At 37.3% G+C, this 23,433-nt stretch overlaps 2 protein-coding genes and 1 long non-coding RNA gene across 8 annotated transcripts in view; 1 reads left to right on the top strand and 2 right to left on the bottom strand.

Moving 5' to 3' along the window:
• Window positions 1-6,661, bottom strand: part of PNISR (PNN interacting serine and arginine rich protein) — a 26,029-nt gene extending 19,368 nt beyond the window's left edge. For 2 of the 4 annotated variants that reach the window (XM_017507667.2, XM_017507670.2), the window contains exon 1: window positions 6,537-6,661. The gene's annotated coding sequence lies outside the window, so the exon portion shown is untranslated. The remainder of the gene's footprint in view (window positions 1-6,536) is intronic. The other 2 variants (XM_017507671.2, XM_017507668.2) reach the window with 2 other exon arrangements.
• On the top strand, window positions 6,621-11,280 carry LOC119468123. 2 transcript variants are annotated; one of them, XR_005196747.1, is made up of 2 exons: window positions 6,621-6,708; window positions 10,975-11,280. It is a non-coding gene; the product is annotated as an uncharacterized LOC119468123 (long non-coding RNA). The 2 variants fall into 2 exon arrangements; XR_005196746.1 differs by having other exon boundaries at window positions 6,704-6,887.
• Window positions 11,281-14,050: 2,770 nt separating this feature from the next.
• The window catches only part of LOC119468122 (ubiquitin carboxyl-terminal hydrolase 45-like), a 27,302-nt gene continuing 17,919 nt past the window's right edge, over window positions 14,051-23,433 (bottom strand). Inside the window, exons 6-8 of one of the 2 annotated variants that reach the window (XM_037731095.1) lie at window positions 19,746-19,832; window positions 16,933-17,086; window positions 14,051-14,702 (exon numbers count right to left, since the gene is read on the bottom strand). In XM_037731095.1, the coding sequence (XP_037587023.1) occupies window positions 14,572-14,702; window positions 16,933-17,086; window positions 19,746-19,832 (372 nt within the window). In that variant the 3' untranslated portion in view covers window positions 14,051-14,571. The remainder of the gene's footprint in view (window positions 14,703-16,932; window positions 17,087-19,745; window positions 19,833-23,433) is intronic. The other variant, XM_037731096.1, reaches the window with a different exon arrangement.

Raw genomic sequence — 23,433 nt, 5'->3', positions numbered from 1 at the left:
CACCATGTTGACCAGGATGGTCTCGATCTCTTGACCTCGTGATCCACCCGCCTCAGCCTCCCAAAGTGCTGGGATTACAGGCTTGAGCCACCGCATCTGGCGAGGCAAAGCTTTTTAACATCTTTTTTTCTTTTCAAATATCTTTCATTTAGTTGAACAATTCATTCATAATAAAAAAAAAAAAAAACAATCTCAAACTTGGGATTTAGGGATTGAGGAAAAAAAGGAGTAACAAACGTCTGAAATGAAGATCTTGTCTACCTGTTATTGACTTAGATGAGACAAGGTAATAAAATGTATTAATAAAATGTATTAAACTTTTCTATAGAATTCTATGTTTAGAAATTAACATTAGCAAGGAGAGAACAGTTTGTTCCTGAAATGATTTAGTTTCCTTTTATTCAATCAACAGCTTTTTACAGTTGACAGAAAGACAAATTTATCCATCTTTTGATCTTCAAGAAGATACAAGAAAGCATCTTGCACATAGCAGGCACTAAATAAATACCAAATAAATAAACAAGCAGTTTCCAGCTCTTATTTTCTGTTTAAAGGCTAATGATAAGGAAGCTGTTAACTTATAAGCATCAAAAAGCTTGCTGTGCTTTCCAACGCATTAACGGTTTATCAGAGTTCAATGCACAGTTATTCTGACTTAAATTGTAACACATATAATACAGACATTATCAACAGCTCTACAAACTGCCTACTGAAACTGAAAATGTGCACTTACTAAAACCATTTTAATGATGAAAATGATGTATAATGACTCTCTACCATCATTCCCAATCCATAAATTTACTTTTCCAGAAATTAAATAAAGGTTCTTTTTCTTACTCATGTTTAATGGTTGTCATGGACAACTTTTTTAGTTCCCTTTTTACATTTTCTGGTCACCACTTGTCACCCAGACTTCAGAGCACTGGCTCTGGTTCAGGATGCCTAACTACATCCGTTTGTTAGTGGTGTAAACATGGGTAAGTTATGCTCTAACCCTTTGTTTTCCAATCTGTAAAACAGAAGACCTAAATATCTACACCCCAAACGATTATTATGAGGATTAAATAATAAACACATAAAAACTAAGCATCAGAAGCTTCAATTAGTGGTGGTTAATATCAATACCAGAACTTTCTCATCATCACTCCGGTAGCACTTTCAAGTTAACAACTATTGGGGGTTTAAAAAAAAAAAAAGATGATCAAGCCAACCAGCTTCTGCTCAACTCCATTTTCTTCTCCCGAAGAATCTAAAACTTACGGAGGTTTCACTTTATCTCTGAAAGAATTCTTTAGTCTAAATTTGTTTTCCTGTCCCTATTTCTTAGTTCATAGGTTGAAGCTATTATTATTATTATTATTATTATTTATTTTGAGATGGAGTTTCACTCTTGTTGCCTAGGCTAGAGTGCAATGGCTCGATCTTGGCTCACTGCTACCCTCATTTCTCAGGTTCAAGTGATTCTCCTGCCTCAGCCTCCTGAGTATAGCTGGGATTACAGGCATGCACCACCATACCTGGTTAATTTTGTATTTTCAATAGAGACGGGGTTTTACCATGTTGGTCAGGCTGGTCTCGAACTCCTGACCTAAGGTTATCCACCCATATTGGCCTCCCAAAGTGCTGGTATTACAGACGTGAGCCACCATGCCCGGCTGAAGCTTTTAACACACACACACACACACACACACGCACACACACACACATTTTCCTATGCACAAAGAGATATTAACTTGTATATTTTCAAGGGTCTGATTTCTATCACCAGTAATCATTTTTCTGTATGTTTAAAACAACCACTTCTACTTTTGCTATGTTTTCAGAAGGTTTTCTTCCCCAAAGTTTTAATGGAAGCTACTATTCAATTAGCACAATGTTTGGGATACTTAGGCTGAGAAAAAGTAAAAAAGATGTGAAATTGTGAGAAACAGAGCAAATTTAAAAAAACAAACAGTGAAGAAGGTGATGGTAAGTTAATGAAGTTTGAAGTTAGGGACTATTTATTAAAGTGCTTTACTCAAGTCTGGAGCTGAGAAACATGATTTAGTTATAAAGGATGACTACTGGATGAGGGCAGAGGTGGAACACTAAATGGTTAGTCTTTTTAAAAGACAATTTAACATTAAGGCATCTCAACAAAACTGTACATACGCATCCCTGACACAGTAATTCCACCGCTTAAACCTAAACCATGAATGTGAATATTCATCCTATAATCCAAAAATTGGCAGCATATTTTATAACAGTAAACATCTGGTTTCAGTGACATTTAATTGAAGGCAAATTAAATAAATCAGAGTGAACCATACAGTAGACCTCTATTCAGCCATTAAAATGAGTAAGGTAGATTTTTATATACTGGTATGTAGTGCTGTACAAGCTGCATTAGGCAAAAAAAATTTACATGATACAGCATGAAAAATGATGCCACTTGAAGCTTTTTCAAGAATGTAGTTATGTATAGACAATTCCTAAATTACAAAATCCTCTCAAAACTGCTAAGCTCTAAGGATTGGAAATAGGGATCAGATAATTTTAATCTTTATATCTTTCTGTATTATTTGAATTTTTTTATTCTATGAATGTATATTTTTAGAAAAATATAGACTTTTAAAGATACAAAGAATCAAATGAAGCTAATGAACATGGTCCATAATGACTAGTACAAGCAGTAAAAATTATACAAACTTCTACAACTGTGAGACATTGGGCAAATGTCCTGTCTCATTTTCTTATAGGAATTAGAGTAAATTTTTATTATCTCACTCATAACAGGTAACTCTGGTCATGAAAACTAAATTTGGACTTATACACAGCACAATGCTTGCTTAAGAGGTTTCATTAACTATTTTTTTTTTTTTTTTTGAGACAGAGTTTCACTCTTGTTACCCAGGCTGGAGTGCAATGGCGCGATCTCGGCTCACCGCAACCTCCGCCTCCCGGGTTCAGGCAATTCTCCTGCCTCAACCTCCTGAGTAGCTGGGATTACAGCCACGCACCACCATGCCCAGCTAATTTTTTGTAGTTTTAGTAGAGACGGGGTTTCACCATGTTGGCCAGGATGGTCTCGATCTCTTGACCTTGTGATCCACCCACCTCGGCCTCCCAAAGTGCTGGGATTACAGGCTTGAGCCACCGTACCCGGCCTTCATTAACTATTTTTTAATTAAAGAGTCAGATTATAAGTAATTTTATGGCAAGGATTTAGGAACGCTACCTCTTTGTTCCTTCATCTTCACCATAAAATCTTCACTACCAACAAATCTAAGAATGGAAAACAGAGGGAATACACAAGCACAACACACAGTAATCAATAGATACATATTGTAAAATTTCACTATGGTTTAATGAAATAACCGTTTACCATTAAAAATGACATTTACAAGTTGGTTTAAAAATGATTTGGAAAATGTTGATAACTTAAAGATGGGCATTTACTACCCTCTTCTTTAAGGTAGTCTCGAACTTCTGGCCTCAATGATCCACTCTCCTCAGCCTCCAAAGTGCTGAGACTACAAGGCATGAACCACCTAGCCTGGCCAAAATGACAATCATTAATATTTACAAAAGTCACTCAGAGACTATGACAGATATGGACGAGAATTAAAATGTGGTATTTTAAAGTCCTTGAGCATCAACTACAAAATCAAAGAGGTGCAGAAACACATCTATCATTTGATGCATAGGATGAGACATTTCTACATCAACCACAAAGCTGAGGAGCCAGAAAATACCACAATCCTCTTCACCCCTGACATTTCAGTCTTATATACAAGATGACTGACCTCAAAGTCAAAAAAGAATTTGTTTAATTCAGGTTAGGTAGAAATGGCACTGGTAAAGATTAATCTTATAATCATTTGAAATACGGAAAACAAAAATTTTGCTACTTTATGTGACACACATTTTAGTATATACTGAAAATACTTGCAGTTCGTAGCTCAAAAGACATATTTTTAAAAGTGGAAGCCAAGCATCATGGCTCATGCCTGTAAATCCAGCACTTTGGGAGGCCAAGGTGGTTGGATCATTTGAGGCCAGTAGTTTGAGACCAGCCTGGCCAACATGGCAAAACTTCTGCTCTAATGAAAATACAAAAATCAGCCAGGCATGGTGGCGCACAATTGTAGCCGCAGCTACTCAGGAGGCTGAGGCACAAGAATCACTTGAACCCAGGAGGTGGGGGTTGCAGTGAGCCAAAACTGTGCCACTGTACTACAGCCTGGGCAAGAGTGAGACTGTCTCAAAAAAAAAAAAAATTGGAGAATTGGATAGTTGGTTATAAATATCCCCCAAATAACAATAATTTAAAAATATATGTAGAGAGAGGGCCCAAAATGACACCCTAGTAGCAACAAGCACGCCTTTAATATCACTCAATAAAAGGAATCAGGGATCCTTAAATAGCTGATTCTAGGACTGGACAGGAAACATAAAAGATGAGTCTGGAGCATGTGTACTGCCTGGAAGTAATAAAGTGCTAAAAAAAAAAAAAAATTTGACGGGAGCATGTCAAAGGAGAACAGTAGACAACTCAAAAGAGCTGCCAATGGCCAGAGCTGAAACAATTTGAGCAACAAAATAAAGTACTGGATTATAATACAAGTTATATAATAAAAATTCACAGGCCCATACTGATATGATAAATTAATAAATGAGAGGGAAGAGACAAATCTCCCACAGAGAATTCCAAATAATTATGTAAATATTCCACCCTAACTGAGGAAGTGCACAACTCTCCATTCAGTAAGCATGGGCTCTGCAAAGTGACTTCCTTCCAAAGAGAACAGGATAAAAAAGGGTGGGAGAAGTAACTTTACAATGGAGCAATCTAATAAACACTACTCCAGACGGATAATCAAGGTCAATATCAATGTGATAAATCACCTTGATAGTATATATCCTTGATAGCATGTGCTGAAAAGGGCATGTTATCTCTGTGATCTTCCTCCAACATAGTCTGTAACACCATTTTAATCATGAGAAAAATGTCTGTAGCAGGGCACTCTACAATATACCTGGACCCATACTCCTCAAAAATGTGAAGGTCACTGTATTAATTTCATATGCTTGCCATAACAAAGTACCCAAGACCGTGTGGCTTAAGCAACAGAAATTTATTTCCTCACTGTTCTGGAGGCTTATCACCTAAGATCTATGGGGTTGATTTCATTTTGAGGCATCTCTCCTTGGCTTGTAGATGGTTGTCTTCTCCCTATGTCTTCACGTGGTCCTCCCTCTGTGTCCTACTCTCTTCTTACAAGGGCACCAGTTATTATTATATTGTGGTAAGGTTCACCCTAGTGACCTCATCTTACCTTTTTAAAGACCCTTTCTCCAAATACAGTCACGTTCTGGGGTACTGAGGTTAGGACTTCAAGATATGAATTTTAGAGGGGCACAATTGAGCCCTAACAGTCATCAAAAACAAGGAAAGCCTGAGAAACTGTCACAACCAAGAACATACAGCCTAAGAATATGCATCAACTAAATATAATGTGAGATCCTAGCTGGGAGCCTGGAACAGAAAAAGGACTTTAGGTAAAATGTGAGGAAGTAGAAATAAACTATGTACCTTAGTTAATAATTCATGATTATTGGTTCTTTAGTTGCAACAAATGCACCACACTAATATATGTTAATAAGAGAAACCGTGTGTAGTGGGGACATCCTATGTGCTCAATTTTTATGTTAAAAAAACAGTTCTAAAAAATAAATTCTATTAGTAAGCTTAAAAAAACTCTCTCAAGAGCATCTTTAAGAACTGTTTTGTTTTCCCTATAATCTCTTTGCCACTTTAAAAAAGAATCCCACGAGTAAAATCTTTAGCGTTATGGTTTGTTTCTGTTGTTTTTGCCCTAATGAGGAATTCCAAATTTATTCTGTTTTATCTGGGGGCAGGGCGAGGTAAAAAGATGTAAATGATTAATGCTGAATTAAAAACTTAAGCTAGAATGTTAATTTAACAACTCACAAACAAATTTGTCTAGTGCTCAATTTGTTCAGATGACGATACTATCCACCATAGGGTAAAAAACTGAAATATCGGATACTACCTGTTCCCTTCGTGAAGCTTATTAAGACATAATATCCATCATTAAGAACAGACGAAAAATACAAACTAAAGAACCGCGCCTGCGTAGTCGGGGCCTCAAAGGATCTAAGCTCCAGGTCGGGGGACCCCGCCTCCTCCCTCCCACAAGCCCCCTCCCCACAAGGGGGTTCCCACTGCGCACGCGCAGTGTTTAACGGCCGATCAGGAACCCAACAATTAGTCCCTTCTCGTCCGAGAGGAAACTCTCTTAGAGGATGGGGTCGTTAGCACTCTCTTTAACAGGGACATTTCTTTTTCAGCGAAAGCACCGCTCTGATTTACCAAGCCTGGCGGACGGCGCCGCTTTAAGGGAATGAGGTTCCAGCGGTCGCGCCAAGCAGCGTACGCAGCCTATTTTAAGTTATGCTACCTTCGCCACAGAAACCAAGAGGGTTGTAATGGTCCGGCAAGTGCTCACGTGTAATTGTTCTCCATTACTTACCCACTCTAGTTCGGGAACACCCTTGTCGCCACCGTTCCGGTAATACCTCTCCAACGCTTTCGATGCTTCCACTTCTCGGGAACAAGACAAGATGGCGCCCGATTTGTGTCACCCGGAAGTAAATAATAATAACATCCGTTCGTCATCTGAAGCCAAACCATCTCTCATCCAGGTTTGTGAACACGTGATTATGCCGATTGACATATTTCGGCGCCATTTTTGTTATGGGCAAAACCATCTCTACTCTGGTCAACACCAGGAAACTGAGCCATTCCTGCACGTTACTTTTTAATGTAACCGGCGCCATGCCCGACTCATCTCTATCTTTATAGTGGACAGAAAGCCAAGAGCGTAAGTGTTCTACACATAGGGAGCCTTCAAATTTTTTACTTGAGCAACGCGATCTTCCTTAAAGGGGAAGTATGCTCTCTCCTAGAAACACTCCCGCCTTGGAGAAAGGGTTGAGTTCGCAACTCCACTTACAGACAGGGTCAAACCAAACCAACTCTGGCCAGTTGCTTAGTGCCGTTCAAGTTGCTTAGTGCGCTGGAAGCGGCATTTCAGGCAGTCCGACATCCGGCTGAAAACTCCTCAGAGTAGTATTCCAACGCTCAAGTGAGAATAGCGCTGCCGAGGGTTCCGCCTCAGGGAAACAGGAGTTTGTGAAGGTGACCAGTCTGGGTCAGAGCGAAAGTACAGACCTTAGTTGACCCTGCTGTGTAGTTCTCTTTGTTAACCTCAACACATCGCGCCCCCTCCCGGGTACACTTGTTCATCTCTCTTCAGCTTAACTAGTCCCGTTTTTTCATACTTTATCTGTGACCTTTAGGGAACAGTGGCGGGGAAGCCTGGTTTCCGTCCTGCTTCTTTCCTTCAGCTACAAGATGGCTTCTCAAAAGGACATATGCAATGCCAATTCCTCAAAGAGAATAGGTTGATTCTACAATGTTTTTATATGAATAACGCTCAGGTATCGAAAGTATCAACTTCCTGGCTCGGAGCTACAAGTTACAAGGAAAACAAAAATGTTCCAAAGATACAGTATTTGTTAACTACATCTTGGGAAGTGCCTTTCCAGAGAGTAACATGAAAACTTTTGCGTGACTGCAGAGGTTGCACGAAGTATCTAAATTATTTCTAAATTGGTAATTGTGCAAAAGAAATAGCAAATTACCGTAGAAACAAAGTAGTAAGAGCACAGCTAGATGGATAAAGATACAGATGTGAAAATATAGATATCCTTTGCATGAAAATTGAGTTTTCCTTAGCACTGGAAACGAGAAACTCCTGAATTAGCATTAGAATAAAGTCCTCACTAGCTAACCATCTGCCTTTCCTCCAATCCAGGTGGTCCTCAAGATAAATTTTTATCTTGTGAGAAACCTTCATTAATTACACCTGACAACTCTTTTTTATAATACCTGGTCTACTGTATTCAGTAGCGCCCACCACACACTGGTATCTGGTTTTTAAACCTCTTCTCCTAGCTCAAAATTCATTATGTACATTATCTGCCTCCCTGAAAGAGTAGGGTTCAGGAAAAAAGAGTTGACTTATGAAAGCTGAAACAAGAGGGAATAGAGGCAACCAAAAATTTCAAGCCTCCCAGGGTTGGTTTTTCAACTGCTAGCAGAAGATAAACTTGAGAAAGCTTTTAAGTGACAAAGGATTATTAAAACTCAGGCTTGCAACAAGGATAACTAGGGATGTAAACTATATTATCCATTTTGGAAAAATTTTCAATGGATTAATTAAAGATGTGAAACCTTCGTTTTTTCCTCTTGGGAAGAAAAAGCCTGAGGGTTAAAATGTAATTAAGAGTATGTCTCTCCCAGCTGGATGTGGTGGCTCACGCCTATAATCCCAGCACTTTGGGAGGCCAAGGCAGACGGATCATTTGCGGTCAGGAGTTCAAGACCAGCCTGGCCAACATGGTGAAACCCTGTCTACTAAAAATACAAAAATTAGCCCGGTGTGGTGGCGGGCGCCTGTAATTCCGAATACTCAGGAGGTTGAGGCAGAAGAATCATTTGAACCCAGGAGGCGGAGGTTGCAGTGAGTGTCGATCACACCACTGCACTCTAGCCTGGGTGACAGAGCAAGACTGTCTCAAAACAAAGAGTATAGTATGTCTCTTCTATCAAATCTTGTTAAATACTTGCCGCAAAGTGTGGGGACAGGAAAGCAATGAAATATAGCAAACCCAACAACTGTGACAAAAAACTCTGGTATGGTTACTGGCATATGAATCTCTTTACAGATAAGAATCCTACTAAAATTTTAAGAATTGTATTAAAAACACACACAAACCTTGGCTAAAACAACTTGTGACTATTCCAAATTAAAAGAAATTGTAGACCCCAATCATCTAAGAAATTGTCTCAAAAAAAGCTGTGCAACTCCCAAAGCTGGCATATATTTTCCTCAGTAGCTGTTCAGATGTAGCCATGAAGATTAAAAAAAAAAGAATAAAATCTTTCCCAGAGCATGGAGTCTAGGGCCACAGAGAACAATAAACGAGGAAATTCTTCCTAGGAGATAGAAAAGAAGCCTAATCATGAATATACACCATACCGAGTTAGGGATCCTAACAGTATCTCCCATTCTTCTTCCCCGTTCTGAATGTTTATTGTGGATACAGTTCCACCACTGTATGTTACGTATGTGGAAAACAGAACATATCCTTTTGGTTCCTGGGTCTACAGAACAGTAGGAGCAAACAGCCAAACCTGATAATAGCACTTCCAGAGAGCCTGGTCTTGCAGGAGAAAACTTTACCTTGATTGGACATTTGGGCCCTTAAGAGTCACTATGTTCCATGTGTACAAAGAAAAATAAACTATTTGGTGACCAGAGGGGTGACTGTGGTAGAGACCTCTGTTAAACTCACATATTCCTTTCTTCTTTTCTTGTAAGCCCATGGGAGACTCTTTTCTACCCATCTTTCCTTGCAATTAGGCTGGGACATGTGATTACTGCTGGCCAATGGGTTGTCAGAGACACATCCAAGATGAATAACTTTATTGCTGGTGCAAGATCTTTTATTCTTTTGCCACAATGGGGAGACCTCATGCTGAAATGGTACAGCCACAGACTGAATCAGCTTGGATTACCAGAATCGCCAGTTGGAGAACAGTTGCCTTTGCAGACTGTGCAGACTCACAAAGTGAAATTTGGATGTGCCAGAAATAACTTTTGTGTTAAGTCACTGGGATTTTGGGTTGTACTGCAGCACAACCCAGCTTATCCTAATACATATGGGAATGCAAACATCTCAGATTTTCTTTTTCGGTGCAATTTAAAATATGTATGAAATGGCTTCAGAAGGGTCCATGAACCATATAAAAATTAGAGGTAACATTTTTTCTGGGAATATACAGATGTTAAGAATTAACAGAATTACAACCTCATTCTTCCTACAACACTCAGATTTCTCTTCGGGGACTATCAGGACTATTATCACCATGCCTTTTATCTCTAGGGTATCTTCATCCCCTGTGCATTAATTTCTACATGACTTCATAGGGAGTCCATATTGCTTGATTTTTCTCCATATTATTACCATTAGCATAATTTTTCCTTACATTCTTAGAATGTCTATTTCCTTACCTCTTAGTTTCTAGCTCTTAGGTTGACTGCTGTATCCCTAGTACCTACCACATAACAGGTATTCAACAAATACTTATTTTTTTGAGACAGTCTCACTCTGTTGCCCAGGCTAGAGTGCAGTGATGTGACCTCGGCTCACTGAAACCTGTGCCTCCTGGGTTCAAGTGATTCTTCTGCCTCAGCCTCCCGAGTAGCTGAGATTATAGGCATGTGCCACCATACCTGGCTAATTTTTATATTTTTAGTAGAGACATGTTGGCCAGGCCAGTCTTGAACTCCTGGCCCCAGGTGATCCACCCAACTCGGCCTCACAAAGTGCTGGGATTACAGGCATGAGCCACCACACCCAGCCTAACAAATACTTATTAAATAACCAAACAAATGCAAGATAGTCTCTTCCATCATAATCTCAAAGAGCTTCAGGATCTGAAAGAAGTTTAGACACAAATGGGTAGGCAAAATATTTCCTAATTGCTGGTGCAAGACCTTAACTTGTCTTAGTAATTACCCTGTCTAAATAACAGATCTTTTAAGAAAACCCTGACAGGAAGATGATCATCCTTAGTAGATACTGAAATCTGAGTGAAAGTGGCCCCTAATAAGATATTTTGTTTTGAAATAGAGAATTTCTAAAATATGTAGGATATTTTGAATATAGCTGAGAAAGCTGCTATGAACTGAAGGTTTATGTCCTCTACAACATTCACAAATCCCCAATATGACAGTATTTGGAGATAGGGCCTCTGAGAAGTGATTAGGTCATGAGGATGGAACCCTCATTAATGGTCTGTATAAGAGGACCCACAGAGATGACTTGTACTTTTGCCAGGTGAGGACACTGCAAGAAGGCACTGTGTTTATGAGCAGAAGTGGGCCCTCACCAGACCCCAAGTCTACTGGCACCTTGATCTTGAACTTCCCAGCCTCCAGAATGGTGAGAAATAAATTTCTGTTAATATATCACCTAGTTTATGGTATTTTGTAATAGCAGCTTGAGTGGACTAAGATACAGTGTTGATAGATAAAACATTCTGTCAATCATGTGAACTGCAAAAATTTAATATTTATTTTGCATGTTTTATACAGTAACACCAAAATAATGCTCAATAAGTTACACAGCTATTTTCTAGAAACATGGCAAAAAAAANAGTTACACAGCTATTTTCTAGAAACATGGCAAAAACATAAAAAAAAAAAAAAAAAGAAACAGTAGGAATAACAGAATAACAGTATAAATGTATTACTCAAAATTGAAAATATAGTCATCTTTTAAACAGAATTGAATTCATGATTTCTACATAAACAAAAACATAAATATCTAGAAATAATCTTTTTTAACAATGCACTAGATACTATCTAAAGGCTTGATTTTATTGCACATATTTGGTTTAGGCTTATTTGATCAGTACATGCAGAAAAATAAATTACAAACATGAATTTTTAAAAGGAATCAGGATGTTATTTTGTACTACAAAAATCAGATGAGGGTTGATACATTTCACAGCTTAATCTTCAGAAAATTTTTTTCAGCAATTGTATAAAATCACTGAGTGAAATCATCACACATGCAAGCTAAGAACTATTAAATATAGTAAAATAGCTCTGTTGGTATATTTAAAATAAGAGAACAGACATTAACTACTCTGAATTGATACCAACTATCTTCTTTTTATTTATTTATTTTTGAGACAGGGTGTTACTCTGTCACCCAGGTAGGAGTGCAGTGGCATGATCACCTTGACGTCCTGGGCTCAAGCAATCTTCCTGCATCAGCCTTCCAACGTCTGAGTCACCATGCCTGGCTAATAAATTGATACCAACTATCACTCTTCTCAGCTACCTAAAATGGTGGTCTTGACAAGTTTTTAAAACATTAAATGACACAATATTGGCACATAATCAAAATTTTATCATTTTAAATTTGGAAAAAACTAGGGGAAGCTGGGGTAAACCAGTTTCTAAATAAAGTGGATGAAACTTATTTTACTTTAAATTCATTCAAACACTATGGTAGTTATGTTGATGATATGTAAACATTCTTATTTATGCTGTTTCCTGAGGTGATCCAGAAACTATTGTTATTATAGTAGCCTTGCAATTTACTATCCCTGCAAATGTGCTTTGGAAATATTCAAAATAAAAACAAAATTTTTAATGTAGACCCATGTGTAATTTAACATGCTTTCTCTGTTACAAAAGCTATCTTTAGGAAATTCTTAAGTATCAAAAATCAAATTTATTCTATTTTCAGAAGACAAGGAAAAAGCACGCATAAATGCTAGGCCATAAAAAAATAGATTTCATAATTAGCTCATTTAACATGAAGAAAATGAAAATAAAAATATCTTACTTGCATGTTACTTATGGAATAATGTCAAAAATCTATGCAGATCTTTCCATTTTAAATGATGTTAAAATAATGTCAGCACTGTGACTGACTCATAGTAAGTATGGGTATCTATCCAAATATTTATCTTTGAAACAAGAAACAAGTGACCATCCCATGAAAAGTGCATGCCTCTTAACAGTATCTTTCCTATAAGAAAAATTAGGTCACCTATATTTACATTTGGGCGGTGGGAGGGTGGTGGTGAAAACTGCACTTACCAAGATGGCTGACTTGAATAAAGATATTCAATATTTTTCAAAAAATTAACTGTTCTGGTACTGAGATCTCTAATGATAACAGATTACAATTAAACAGAAAATGCTGTAAAATACCTTTACAAAACATAGCCTGACTTTGCAGATTAAGATATATTTCTTATTTCACTGTTAAAAATCAAGAAAAAAACTGCTATTAACATTTCAACATCTTAAAAATAGAATTTATGCAATGAACTTTTTAAGCTCTACATTTTTTATACCATTACCATCTTTAATCAGTTATGTTCATCCATATATCAAAAGGCAGCACTGGTAACCTTTAAAACATTAGATATGCTTATGTGTTTAAGAGAGTCTTGATTAAATATTTCCATAGATTATCCACAGGCACTATTCTTTTATCCTTTCTTCCCAGGAGGCGAATGAAGTAGAACTAGGCATTTACCCGGCACTTGCCTGCGCCATCATTCATTGGCAGTAATGATTAGGATGCTTGAACCATGCAGTTTTGTTTCGATTTCAACAATATGACACTGAAGTAGCCATTATTTTTTGATATTTAAGCCTAAGTTATAGTAATATTTTTCATGCCAAGTTTTGACAGCTCAATAATGTATATTCTAGAGGGGAAAAATGATCATATTTCTTGTTATTATTTAATTATTTAAAAAGAAAATCAGCTTAATGCCCCATTAAAATAAAAGCTGAATTTACCTGAACTTATTAATGATGCTTGCTGAAGACAAAAATAAAGTGACTTCAAAACCCCAAAACTATGTTTAGCATTTACAAGAAGTAAAAAAGAAAAAAAAAAGTATTATATTTTTCTGTTAAGAATATAATTCTCTATCATTTACAAATATAATTTGGTAATTTATATTTCAAAGCTATCCTATGGTCCTATATGTATTATCAACTGCTAATTGCCAATTCTGCATGTTATAATAATCTATAGTTATAGTCTGACCTTGGCCAACCACTTGCAAGTTATTCTTAACTCCACCATGAAGAGGCTGCAAATGATATGTTTATGAAATGCCTCAACATATTTCTAGTTTTTGAAAACCTCAGAGTAATAAGCTAATCAGCAGATTATTTGTAAACCCACACTACTGAAATTACAGTAATACCCTTTATATGGCTGAATCATTTAAAATATAACAAGGGAACTGTACCATATTAGGTGTTACCTCATGAAATTACGTGTTATAGCAGTTTCTTAAATGGTAGTACACATATACCACTGGATGGCCCTGAGATGATTTTCAGTGAAGTGGTACATGGATAAACAACTTTTCTTTAATAGTTATATATTTATCTTAATGTTTATTATAAAAAATATAAAAGCACATAAAACATGGAATATGATTGCTCAAAACAAGACAAAGATTAAAAAAGGATAAAAATATTTTTAAAAAAATAACCATGATATAGAATATGTGAGAGTTCAGGAAGGTGGTATTACACGTAGGAAACACTGTCGTAAGGAATGATTTGACTTAGGCAGCATCATTTCTGAATGCTTGTAATAATGAGCCACATCATAGAGGGGTTTCTTCTACTATAAATTCTGGGAGGTTTTTGTCCCCCAGAATAAATACCTGGAAACAAAATTCACATTTATTTTAAGACTATGAATTTTAATGCATTGAGTAAACTTACTTTAAAAGTGTTCACCAAAATGGTGAAAAAGTTCAGGACCATTTGAGGAACATGCTATTCCTACAGAAGAGGGAAGACTACAAAGGCACATTATATATTATAGTTATCACTGCAGCATTCAAAAATAAGTGACCTAAATAATCATTCCCATTAATAGTTATAACACTCTTTCATAGAAAAGAAGGTAGGCTTGTGCACTAAGTGCTCTTGATTCTGGAACCACCTGTACATAAGTGTCACTAACATGGACCCACTGGCCTGCTGATTCACTATCAGCCTCTTTCAAACCTAGCAAAACAGAAAGAAGTACAATTTTACAGTAAGTATGCTTTAGGTTCTTACTCTAAATTACAAACAATAACATTCATTACAAACTCTAATGCTAAATTTTACTGAAGGAGTCTGTTTCTTCTTAAGCATTTTCCAAAACGAACGATATCTTTCTTTTTTTTAATTATACTTTAAGTTCTGTGCAGAACGTGCAGGTTTATTACATAGATATACATGTGCCATGGTGGTTTGCTGCACCCAGGAACCTGTCATCTACATTAGGTATTTTTCCTAATGCTATCCCTTCCTTAGCAGTCCGCCCCACAACAGGCCCCGATGTGTGATGTTCCCCTCCCTGTGTCTGTGTGTTCTCATTAGAATGAATTCTTTCAAAGCATTAATATTACAGGGATAATTAATAATGCTGAGTGGCACACTAATCCCAGCACTTTGGGAGGCCGAGGCGGGTGGATCACTTGAGGTCAGGAGTTTGATACCAGCCTGGCCAATCTGGTGAAACCCCGTCTCTACAAAAAGTACAAAAATTAGCTGGGTATGGTGGTACATGCCTGTAATCCCAGCTACTCAGGAGGCTGAGGCAGGAGAAGCACTTGAACTCAGGAGGCGGAGGTTGCAGTGAGCCAAGATGGCAACACTGCACTCCAGTCTGGGCAACAGGGCAAGACTCCATCTCAAAAAAAAAAAAAAAAAAAAAAAAAAAAAACCAAAAAACCAAAAATGCACCAAAAAAAAAAAAAAAAGAAAAAAACCTGAAAAAAAAAAAAAAAAAAAAAAAAAAAAAAAAAAAAAAAAAAAAAAAAAAAAAAAAAAAAAAAAAAAAAAAAAACCAAAAAACCAAAAATGCTGTCTAGTTAGTAACACTTTAACCATCTAGTAAAATATTGGCTTTATAAATATTTAATTGCTCAGGGAAAACAATAGTTTTCTTTTTTCTTTTCTTTTTTTTTTGAGATGGAGTCTAGTCTCACTCTGTTGCCTAGGCTGGAGTACAGTGGTGCAATCTCAGTTCACTGCAACATCTGCCTCCTGAGTTCAAGCAATTCTCTTGCTTCAGCCTCCCAAGTAACTGGGACTACAGGGGCATACCACCACACCCGGCTAATCTCTGTATTTTTAGTAGAGATGGGGTTTCACCATGTTGGCCAGGCTAGTCTTGAACTCCTGACCTCAAGTGGTCTGCCTGCCTCGGCCTCCCAAAGTGCTGGGATTACAGACATGATAAGCCACTGCACCTGGCCAAGAATCATTTTCAACAGAGATTTTTTTTTTTTTTTAAAGCAGGCTGGGCACTGTCTGTGGCTTATGTCTGTAATCCCAGCACTTTGGGAGGCTGAGGCAGGTAGATCACTTGAGGTCAAGAGTTTGAGACCAACCTGGCCAACATGGTGAAACCCCATCTCTAATAAAAATACATTAGCTGGGCATGGTGACACGCACCTGTAGTCCCAGGACCTCTGGAGGCCGAGGCAGGAGAATTGCTTGAACCCGGGAGGCAGAGGTTGCAGTGAGCTAAGATTGTGCCACTGCAATCCAGCCTGGGTGATAGAGTGAGACCTCATTTTAAAAACAAAACCAGAAAAAAGCAAAGTTAGTTAGATGACCCAAAAAAAAGCCAGCAAATTTTCAACTCCAACTCTTCTGACAATCTGGTATGTCTTCAAAAACTTTCTGTGTTGTTAAATGAAATGCCACTCCACTGCAGTACACAGTGACTCAGTCCCTTAAAATACCATGTCATCTCATATGACCTAGAAGGGTACAGTGTTCATAATATTTAAGATTTTCTAAGCACTCTTAGAGGGAATTCTCACTTAAGGTGAATCCAACTGAGGCTGGGCACAGTGGCTCACACCTGTAATCCCAGCACTTTGAGAGGCCGAGTCAGGCAGATCACTTGAGGTCAGGAATTTGAGACCAGCCTGGCCAATATAACGAAACCCCGTCTCTACTAAAAATACAAAAAATTAGGCGTGGTGGCATGCGCCTGTAATCTCACCTACTTGGGAGGCTGAGTCATGAAAATCACTTGAACCTGGGAGGTGGAGGCTGCAATGAGCCAAGATTGTGTACTCCAGCCTAGGTGACAAAGTGAGACTCTGTCTCAAAAAAAAAAAAAAGAAAAAAAGAAAATCCACTAGAGGCAGCTATGAAATAACTTAGCTCTCTCAGAAAAGGAAGCACAAATTCATTTATTTTTTAAGAATAAAATAAACTTAGGATGGCATACCAGGCACATTCTTCTTTTTAGTGATATGTTCCAATAATTTCCTGGATGGTGTTCTCACTCTCACATAAGCGGTGTAGTGGCCTCCTCTCATCGAGCCACTATGTTCCACTATGCCATAGAGACCATAGAGAACTTTATCTCCCATGCTTGCGTTCTTTTAAACAAAGAAGAAACCCAAATTTGTAATATTTGTTAAATACTGTTGTAAGGAAAAGTAACTAAACGTGCATCTGCTTACCATAAGAAAAATGCGTAGTAAAACTGAGATACTTTCTATACCTATTAGGCTGGCAAAACTGAAAAACAAGGTTCTCTGTTGGCTGGTATGTGGGGAAAAGAACACTCACACATATTGCATATGGGAATGCAAAGGGTATAATCCCTATGCAGGGATATTTATTTATTTTTCTTATTTTTTTTGAGATAGAGTCTCGCTCTGTCGCCCAGGCTAGAGTACAATGGCACAATCTTGGCTCACTGCAACCTCTGCCTCCCGGGTTCAAGTGATTCTCCTGCCTCAGCATCCCAAGTAGCTGGGATTACAGGCATGAGCCACCGTGCCCAGCTTATTTTTGTATTTTTAGTAGAGACAGGGTTTCACCATGTTGGTCAGGCTGGTCTTGAACTCTTGACCTCAGGTGATCCACCTGCCTTGGCCTCCCAAAATGTTGGGATTAAAAGCGTGAGCCAATTCTCCCAGCCTATGCAGGGGTATTTCATGTTATCAGGCTAAGTTGTGTATATATTACTCTTGGATTCATTAATCCTTTTTCTAGTATTGGATCCCAGAAATACATGAGCAAAATGTTAAAAGACATGTATCACACTATTAATTACAGGATTATCTCTAATATCAAAAGACTGGAATTAAAATGTCTATAAATTGGTGACTGGTTGAATAAACTATGATGTATCCACAAAATAGAATATTATGCTGCTTGAAAAATGGAGTGCAGCCTATCTCTAAATGCTGCTATGGAATAAGCTCTAGGGTATAAAGTTAAGAATAAGGTAGAAAAAAGGATACACAGTGTCAGCTACCATTATTTAACAGGGTAGATGAAAATATACATGCCTATCTGCATATATATGTATTTTTTTTTTTTTTTTTTGAAACAGGGTCTCCCTGTGTCGCCCAGGCTGGAGTGCAGTGACATGATTTCAGCTCACCGCAACCTCCGCCTCCCAGGTTCAAGCAATTCTCCTGCTTCAGCCTCCCAAGTAGCTGGGATTACAGGTGCTCGCCACTACGCCCCGCTAATTTTTGTATTTCTAGTACAGACAGGGTTTCACGATGTTAGTCAGGCTGGTCTCGAACTCCTGACCTCAGGTGATCCGCCCGCCTTGGCCTCCCAAAGTGCTGGGATTACAGGCGTGAGCTACCGTGCCCGGCCTATCTGCTTATATTTTGAAAAGAAATTATAAAAGAATAAGCCGTAAGTTTTAAAACGGTTACCTATAAGGGGAAGATGCAAACAGGTAGAATGACATGGAGAAAAGCCAGACATCTTTGAATTTACCTTATTTAGGTACATTTGACTTTGAACCTATACAAATATTTTATATAATTATTAAACAAAATTAAATTTTAGAAGAAATTCCAAAAATGAAAATTAAAACTGCACGAATGAACAATAGATCCAGTCCTTATCTGGATACTAATTCATTTTAAAAATCACATTTATGAGACAATTGAAAATATGAACACTAGATGACAGAATTATTAAATGATATGACGGTTATATTAAAAAGTATAGAGGAAGCAATTCTTATCTTTTAGAGATACACAGTGAAATATTTATGGATGAAATGATGCCTTATGTTTGCTTGAAAATAATAAAGGAGAAGAGAGTGATTTAGTGTGTGGATGGGGCAGGACTGGCCATGGATGTAAGGTTTTAGGGCTGGGTGCTGAAGTTCATGGTACTGTTCTATTTGCTTTTGTGTATAATGGAAATTCTCTATAATAGGTACTTTTTAAAAGTATGTTTTGACAAGTTTCACAGAGAGCTTGTTAAATTTCATTATTATTTAGCACATTATCAAATTCTAGGAATACTGAGTATTAATAATTGATAGATAGTGCTGGTATTCCATATCAGATACACTGAATTTACCCAAAAATTGCATTTATTTTTGTTTTATCAATATACTGAAAGTATTAAGTTCAATAAGTATTCTATTACATACCACAAAACCTAGACTTCTAGCTAGTAATCATAAACAGGACAACATGTTACCCCATAACTGCTTCCCTCATGGAAGACAGCATCTACTTCATCTACACAATTCTTACATGTAAAAATAAGCAATGATAAGCCAGGCTGCTTTCTATACCTAATTATTAAAGTAGCAGCAGTTTTGAAGTATCATACTCCGCTGACAAGTACACTACCTCAGCAGTACATATGAAGTGGCACGAAAGGCAATTCACTACTACATTGATTTGTGAAAGATACAGAACTCCACACATGATAAAACTACTACCGATTAAATAGTTCACAAGGAACGAGAGGACACAAAACCTACTCAATTCTCTCAGCAACCATCAGCTTCCAGTAGCATTTACAAACAGCTTAGACCTTCACAACCATCATGCCTCATGCCTTACCTTTTCAATTTTCCTTTGTCTCCTGAAGGACAAAAATCATATTCAATGTATTAAATGTTCCACCTATTACTGACTTAATCACTAGCTATTAAAATTCCCTTTCAGAAAAGAAGCTTTAAAAAAAAAGGCATTGCCTAATCATATGTAGGATACTTTCAAGCATATAATTTATAAATCAATTAAATATCTTAATATACTGTACCTTACAAGTAGCAGAACAGAATGGTGCTAAATCGAGCGTAAGTGGAAAATCTACATGTCTGTTCACTTTACGAAGACTCAAGCCAGCCTTAAAAAGAGCAAAACATTTTTGAAATGCAACAAACAATTAGATCCAAAGCACTGTGTTTGTTAAGTAAAACCAAAAGAGAAATTGTAGTAGTTTTTTCATGGATTAAAAATGTGACTAATTAATAGTCTAAAATTGATATGACTAAATTAAAAATTAGGTTTCATAAATTGTTACTGCAAAGATTATTCATTTATGTGGGGATTTTTACCACACACAATAAGGGGAATAGTTACTTTCATTGTGGCTTTTCAACGCTTATAGAAAAATAAATTCAGTATGATAAAAGCTAAGCTACTGACACATATGCTATCATGAAAATATATTCAAATAAACAGTAAGGAGAATGGTGTTCTAGGCCTAACTCAGTGACTGGTGGTCAACTTGATTCTAGGTATAAAAGGATGAGATTAGGTCCTTTTCAGCTCTAAAATTCAATTATATTCATTCATTAAAACAAATAAAAAACGTTTGAACACTCGAAACATTTTATCAGTAAAAGTAAATGCTATATATCACAAATAAAATGTACTTTTACGTTCTTAAATAAGCTCCCTTTTTCTATTTTTAATTTGCAAAGGCAAACCTTAAAAAGTGTATGCTTTGCATTATGTAATAGTAATAAAAACTAATAAACCATCAAAAGTATTGAGTAGGAGACCTATAAATAGAAATAGACTCTGTTGGAATGAGAAGATACCTAAATCTGAATTGAATGGGTAGACAAAAACTAAAAGATGCAACCTTTCATGACATCAATGACTGATAGTTCATTTGCATACTAATCACAATTTTACTATAGATCTGTTGCCTTTTTTATTGCTTACCTTTCTTTAAAGACAAAAAACTCTTATTTTTTGCCAAAGTATATGCACTTACTGATTTGTTTTTTCAAGTGACCTTCAGAAGGCTTAATAGTTGACATGAAATTATGAGGTCATATCCCAGGAATATTTAATCTACATTCAATTTCTTTACCTTTTTCATCAGGTGACCTCTATAAGCACCCAGTAACCAGCACTGTCTGAGATCATTTCAGGCAAATGTGTTCTCCTCAATCAGTACTACTTTGCTGTTGAGAAATTACCCCTATCACATGAGAGACAGTGTGAAGGACTTTAAGATGAATCTTTTTCTGGGGGTAATTTTTGGAAAATATCTAGACTTATATTTGCACATACAGTCTCCTGCCTTTTTCCCTTTAATGGAATGATACACTGCATTTTCCTAATTAAAATATAAATTTGGTGCACTGCACACTGGACACTTAAGCTAGGACTTACCTCTGGCATGATCTACGCACACATTTTTGTGTGTATCTCCATTTTCTTGTGGTAGGTTCTTACTTAGTCAAGAGTAATTAGCTTTGTTCAAAAATTGTTAAAACATTACTTGTCTGGGCACAGTGGCTCACACCTGTAATCCCAGCACTTTGGGAGGCCTAGGTGGGTGGATCACCTGAGGTCAGGAGTTCAGGACCAGCCAGACCAACATGGTGAAACCCCATCTCAACTAAAAATACAAAAATTAGCTGGGCGTGGTGGTGGGCACCTGTAATCTCGGCTACTCAGGAAGCTGAGGCAGGAGAATCACCTGAACCCAGGTGGTAGAGGTTGCAGTGAGCCAAGATTGCACTTGAGCCTAGGTAACAAAAGCGAAACTCCATCAAAAAAAAAAAAAAAAAAAAAAATTACTCAATGTTCTTCATATGCATTACTAAATTGCTTTCTGGCAGGTGTTACCAACTTACACTCCCAATGCTGGCAAATGGAAATGTCTCTATCTCACTTCATCCTCATCAACACTACTGTATCTTTGCTAATTTGGACAGGTTGAAAAAGAATCTGTCATTTTATCTGGACTTTCTTTTGCTGGGAAGGATGGACCTTTTTCATACTTGCCTAGACTTCGGACTTCTAGAACTGTCAGTTGATATTCTTTTCCCATTTTATTATTAGGGTTTGATAGTTTTCTAACTGATCTTTAAGGCCTTATATACTTAAAATATTAAAAATTTGGCATATTTATGACAAAGATCTCTATCCAGTTTCAGATTTGCCTTTAAGTGTTGTGGCTGTTTCTGATACACAGCTCTAAAGTTACCACAGAGAAGGCTTTCAAGGATGTCAATAAACTAGAAACACAGGCATTGCTTAGGGACTCTGCTCCCTACAATGCCCAAACCCTGGGAATAAGAATGTAGCTTTGCTGACATTACATTTTAAATGGATGACCATAAATATTTCCCAGGGCATGAATTATTTCTATAAGTTGTTTCCAAACAGGGATGCAAGCACCAAATATAAAATAACTGTGGTGCATCATTAAATTAGATTCTGCAATCTGGCATTATCCTCTCTTATACACACAGAATCTTTGCAGATGTACCCTTTCCATTAGACACTCTGATATGATGAGACATTAATGCATCTGCTTCTGTTCTCTGTGCCATTTCAGTTCTGTTGAGTTTCTATAGCCTTGGTTATAGAAGAATCCAGAACTTAATCTAATCTGTGGATAGGGATGGCAGTACAGAGAAAAATCTCTTCTGGCACATCTGGATCCCACTTAAAATGGTGCAAATATGTAAACTATCAATAGTTTTCCTTGGGATTTTCTTCTTAGGTTTTATATTTAACTTGACACAGAGGTCAAGCTAAATATTGATTGAAGTTTTCTCCTTGTTTTCTTGATAATTTGTTTTATACAGTTAAAATTTTTATTTGAAAATAGTATGGGCCAGGCATGGTGGCTCATGCCTGTAATCCCAGCACTTTGGAAGGCCCAGGTGGGTGGATCACTTGAGATCAGGAGTTTGAAACCAGCCTGGCCAACACGGTGAAACCTCATTTCTACTAAAAATACAAAAACTAGCCAGGTGTGGTGGTGGGCACCTGTAATTCCAGCTAGTTGGGAGGCTGAGGCAGGAGAATTGATTGAACCTGGGAGTTAGAGGTTGCAGTGAGCTGAGATCATACCACTATACTCCAACCTGCGCAACAGAGCAAGACTCTGTCTCAAAAAAAAAAAAAAGGAAAATTAAGAAAAAGAAACTAGTGTGGATAGATGGTGTAGAGTACAGCTCTAAATGTTTTATTTCCTCAAACAGCAATTTTTTCATAAGTCCTTTACAAAAATCAATGCAGCCCTCTTTCCCAATTCTTCCTTTATCATAATGTAATAGCATTAAATAATACTCATTTTACTTCTTGACAATTCCAACCATATTCTTTCAATTAGTTTTAGTTTTAAGGGTATAAAAAATAACTCCTTAAAAACATTTTAATATTTTCATTCATTCTTCTAGAGAAATAAAAATCTCATGGAAACAAGGCACTGGATTCAAACTATAAATAACTAAAGAAAAACCTGACACATTAAAAATATTTAGATTAAGGGCCGGGCGCGGTGGCTCACGCCTGTAATCCCAGCACTTTGGGAGGCCGAGGCGGGTGGATCACGAGGTCAAGAGATCGAGACCATCCTGGTCAATATGGTGAAACCCCGTCTCTACTAAAAATACAAAAAATCAGCTGGTCATGGTGGCGCGTGCCTGTAATCCCAGCTACTCAGGAGGCTGAGGCAGGAGAATTGCCTGAAC

The sequence above is a fragment of the Cebus imitator genome, unplaced genomic scaffold, assembly GCF_001604975.1.
Source record: "Cebus imitator isolate Cc_AM_T3 unplaced genomic scaffold, Cebus_imitator-1.0 Scaffold382, whole genome shotgun sequence".
In the NCBI taxonomy this organism is placed as follows: Eukaryota; Metazoa; Chordata; class Mammalia; order Primates; family Cebidae; genus Cebus; species Cebus imitator.
This window is presented reverse-complemented; position numbering and strand designations above follow the sequence as displayed.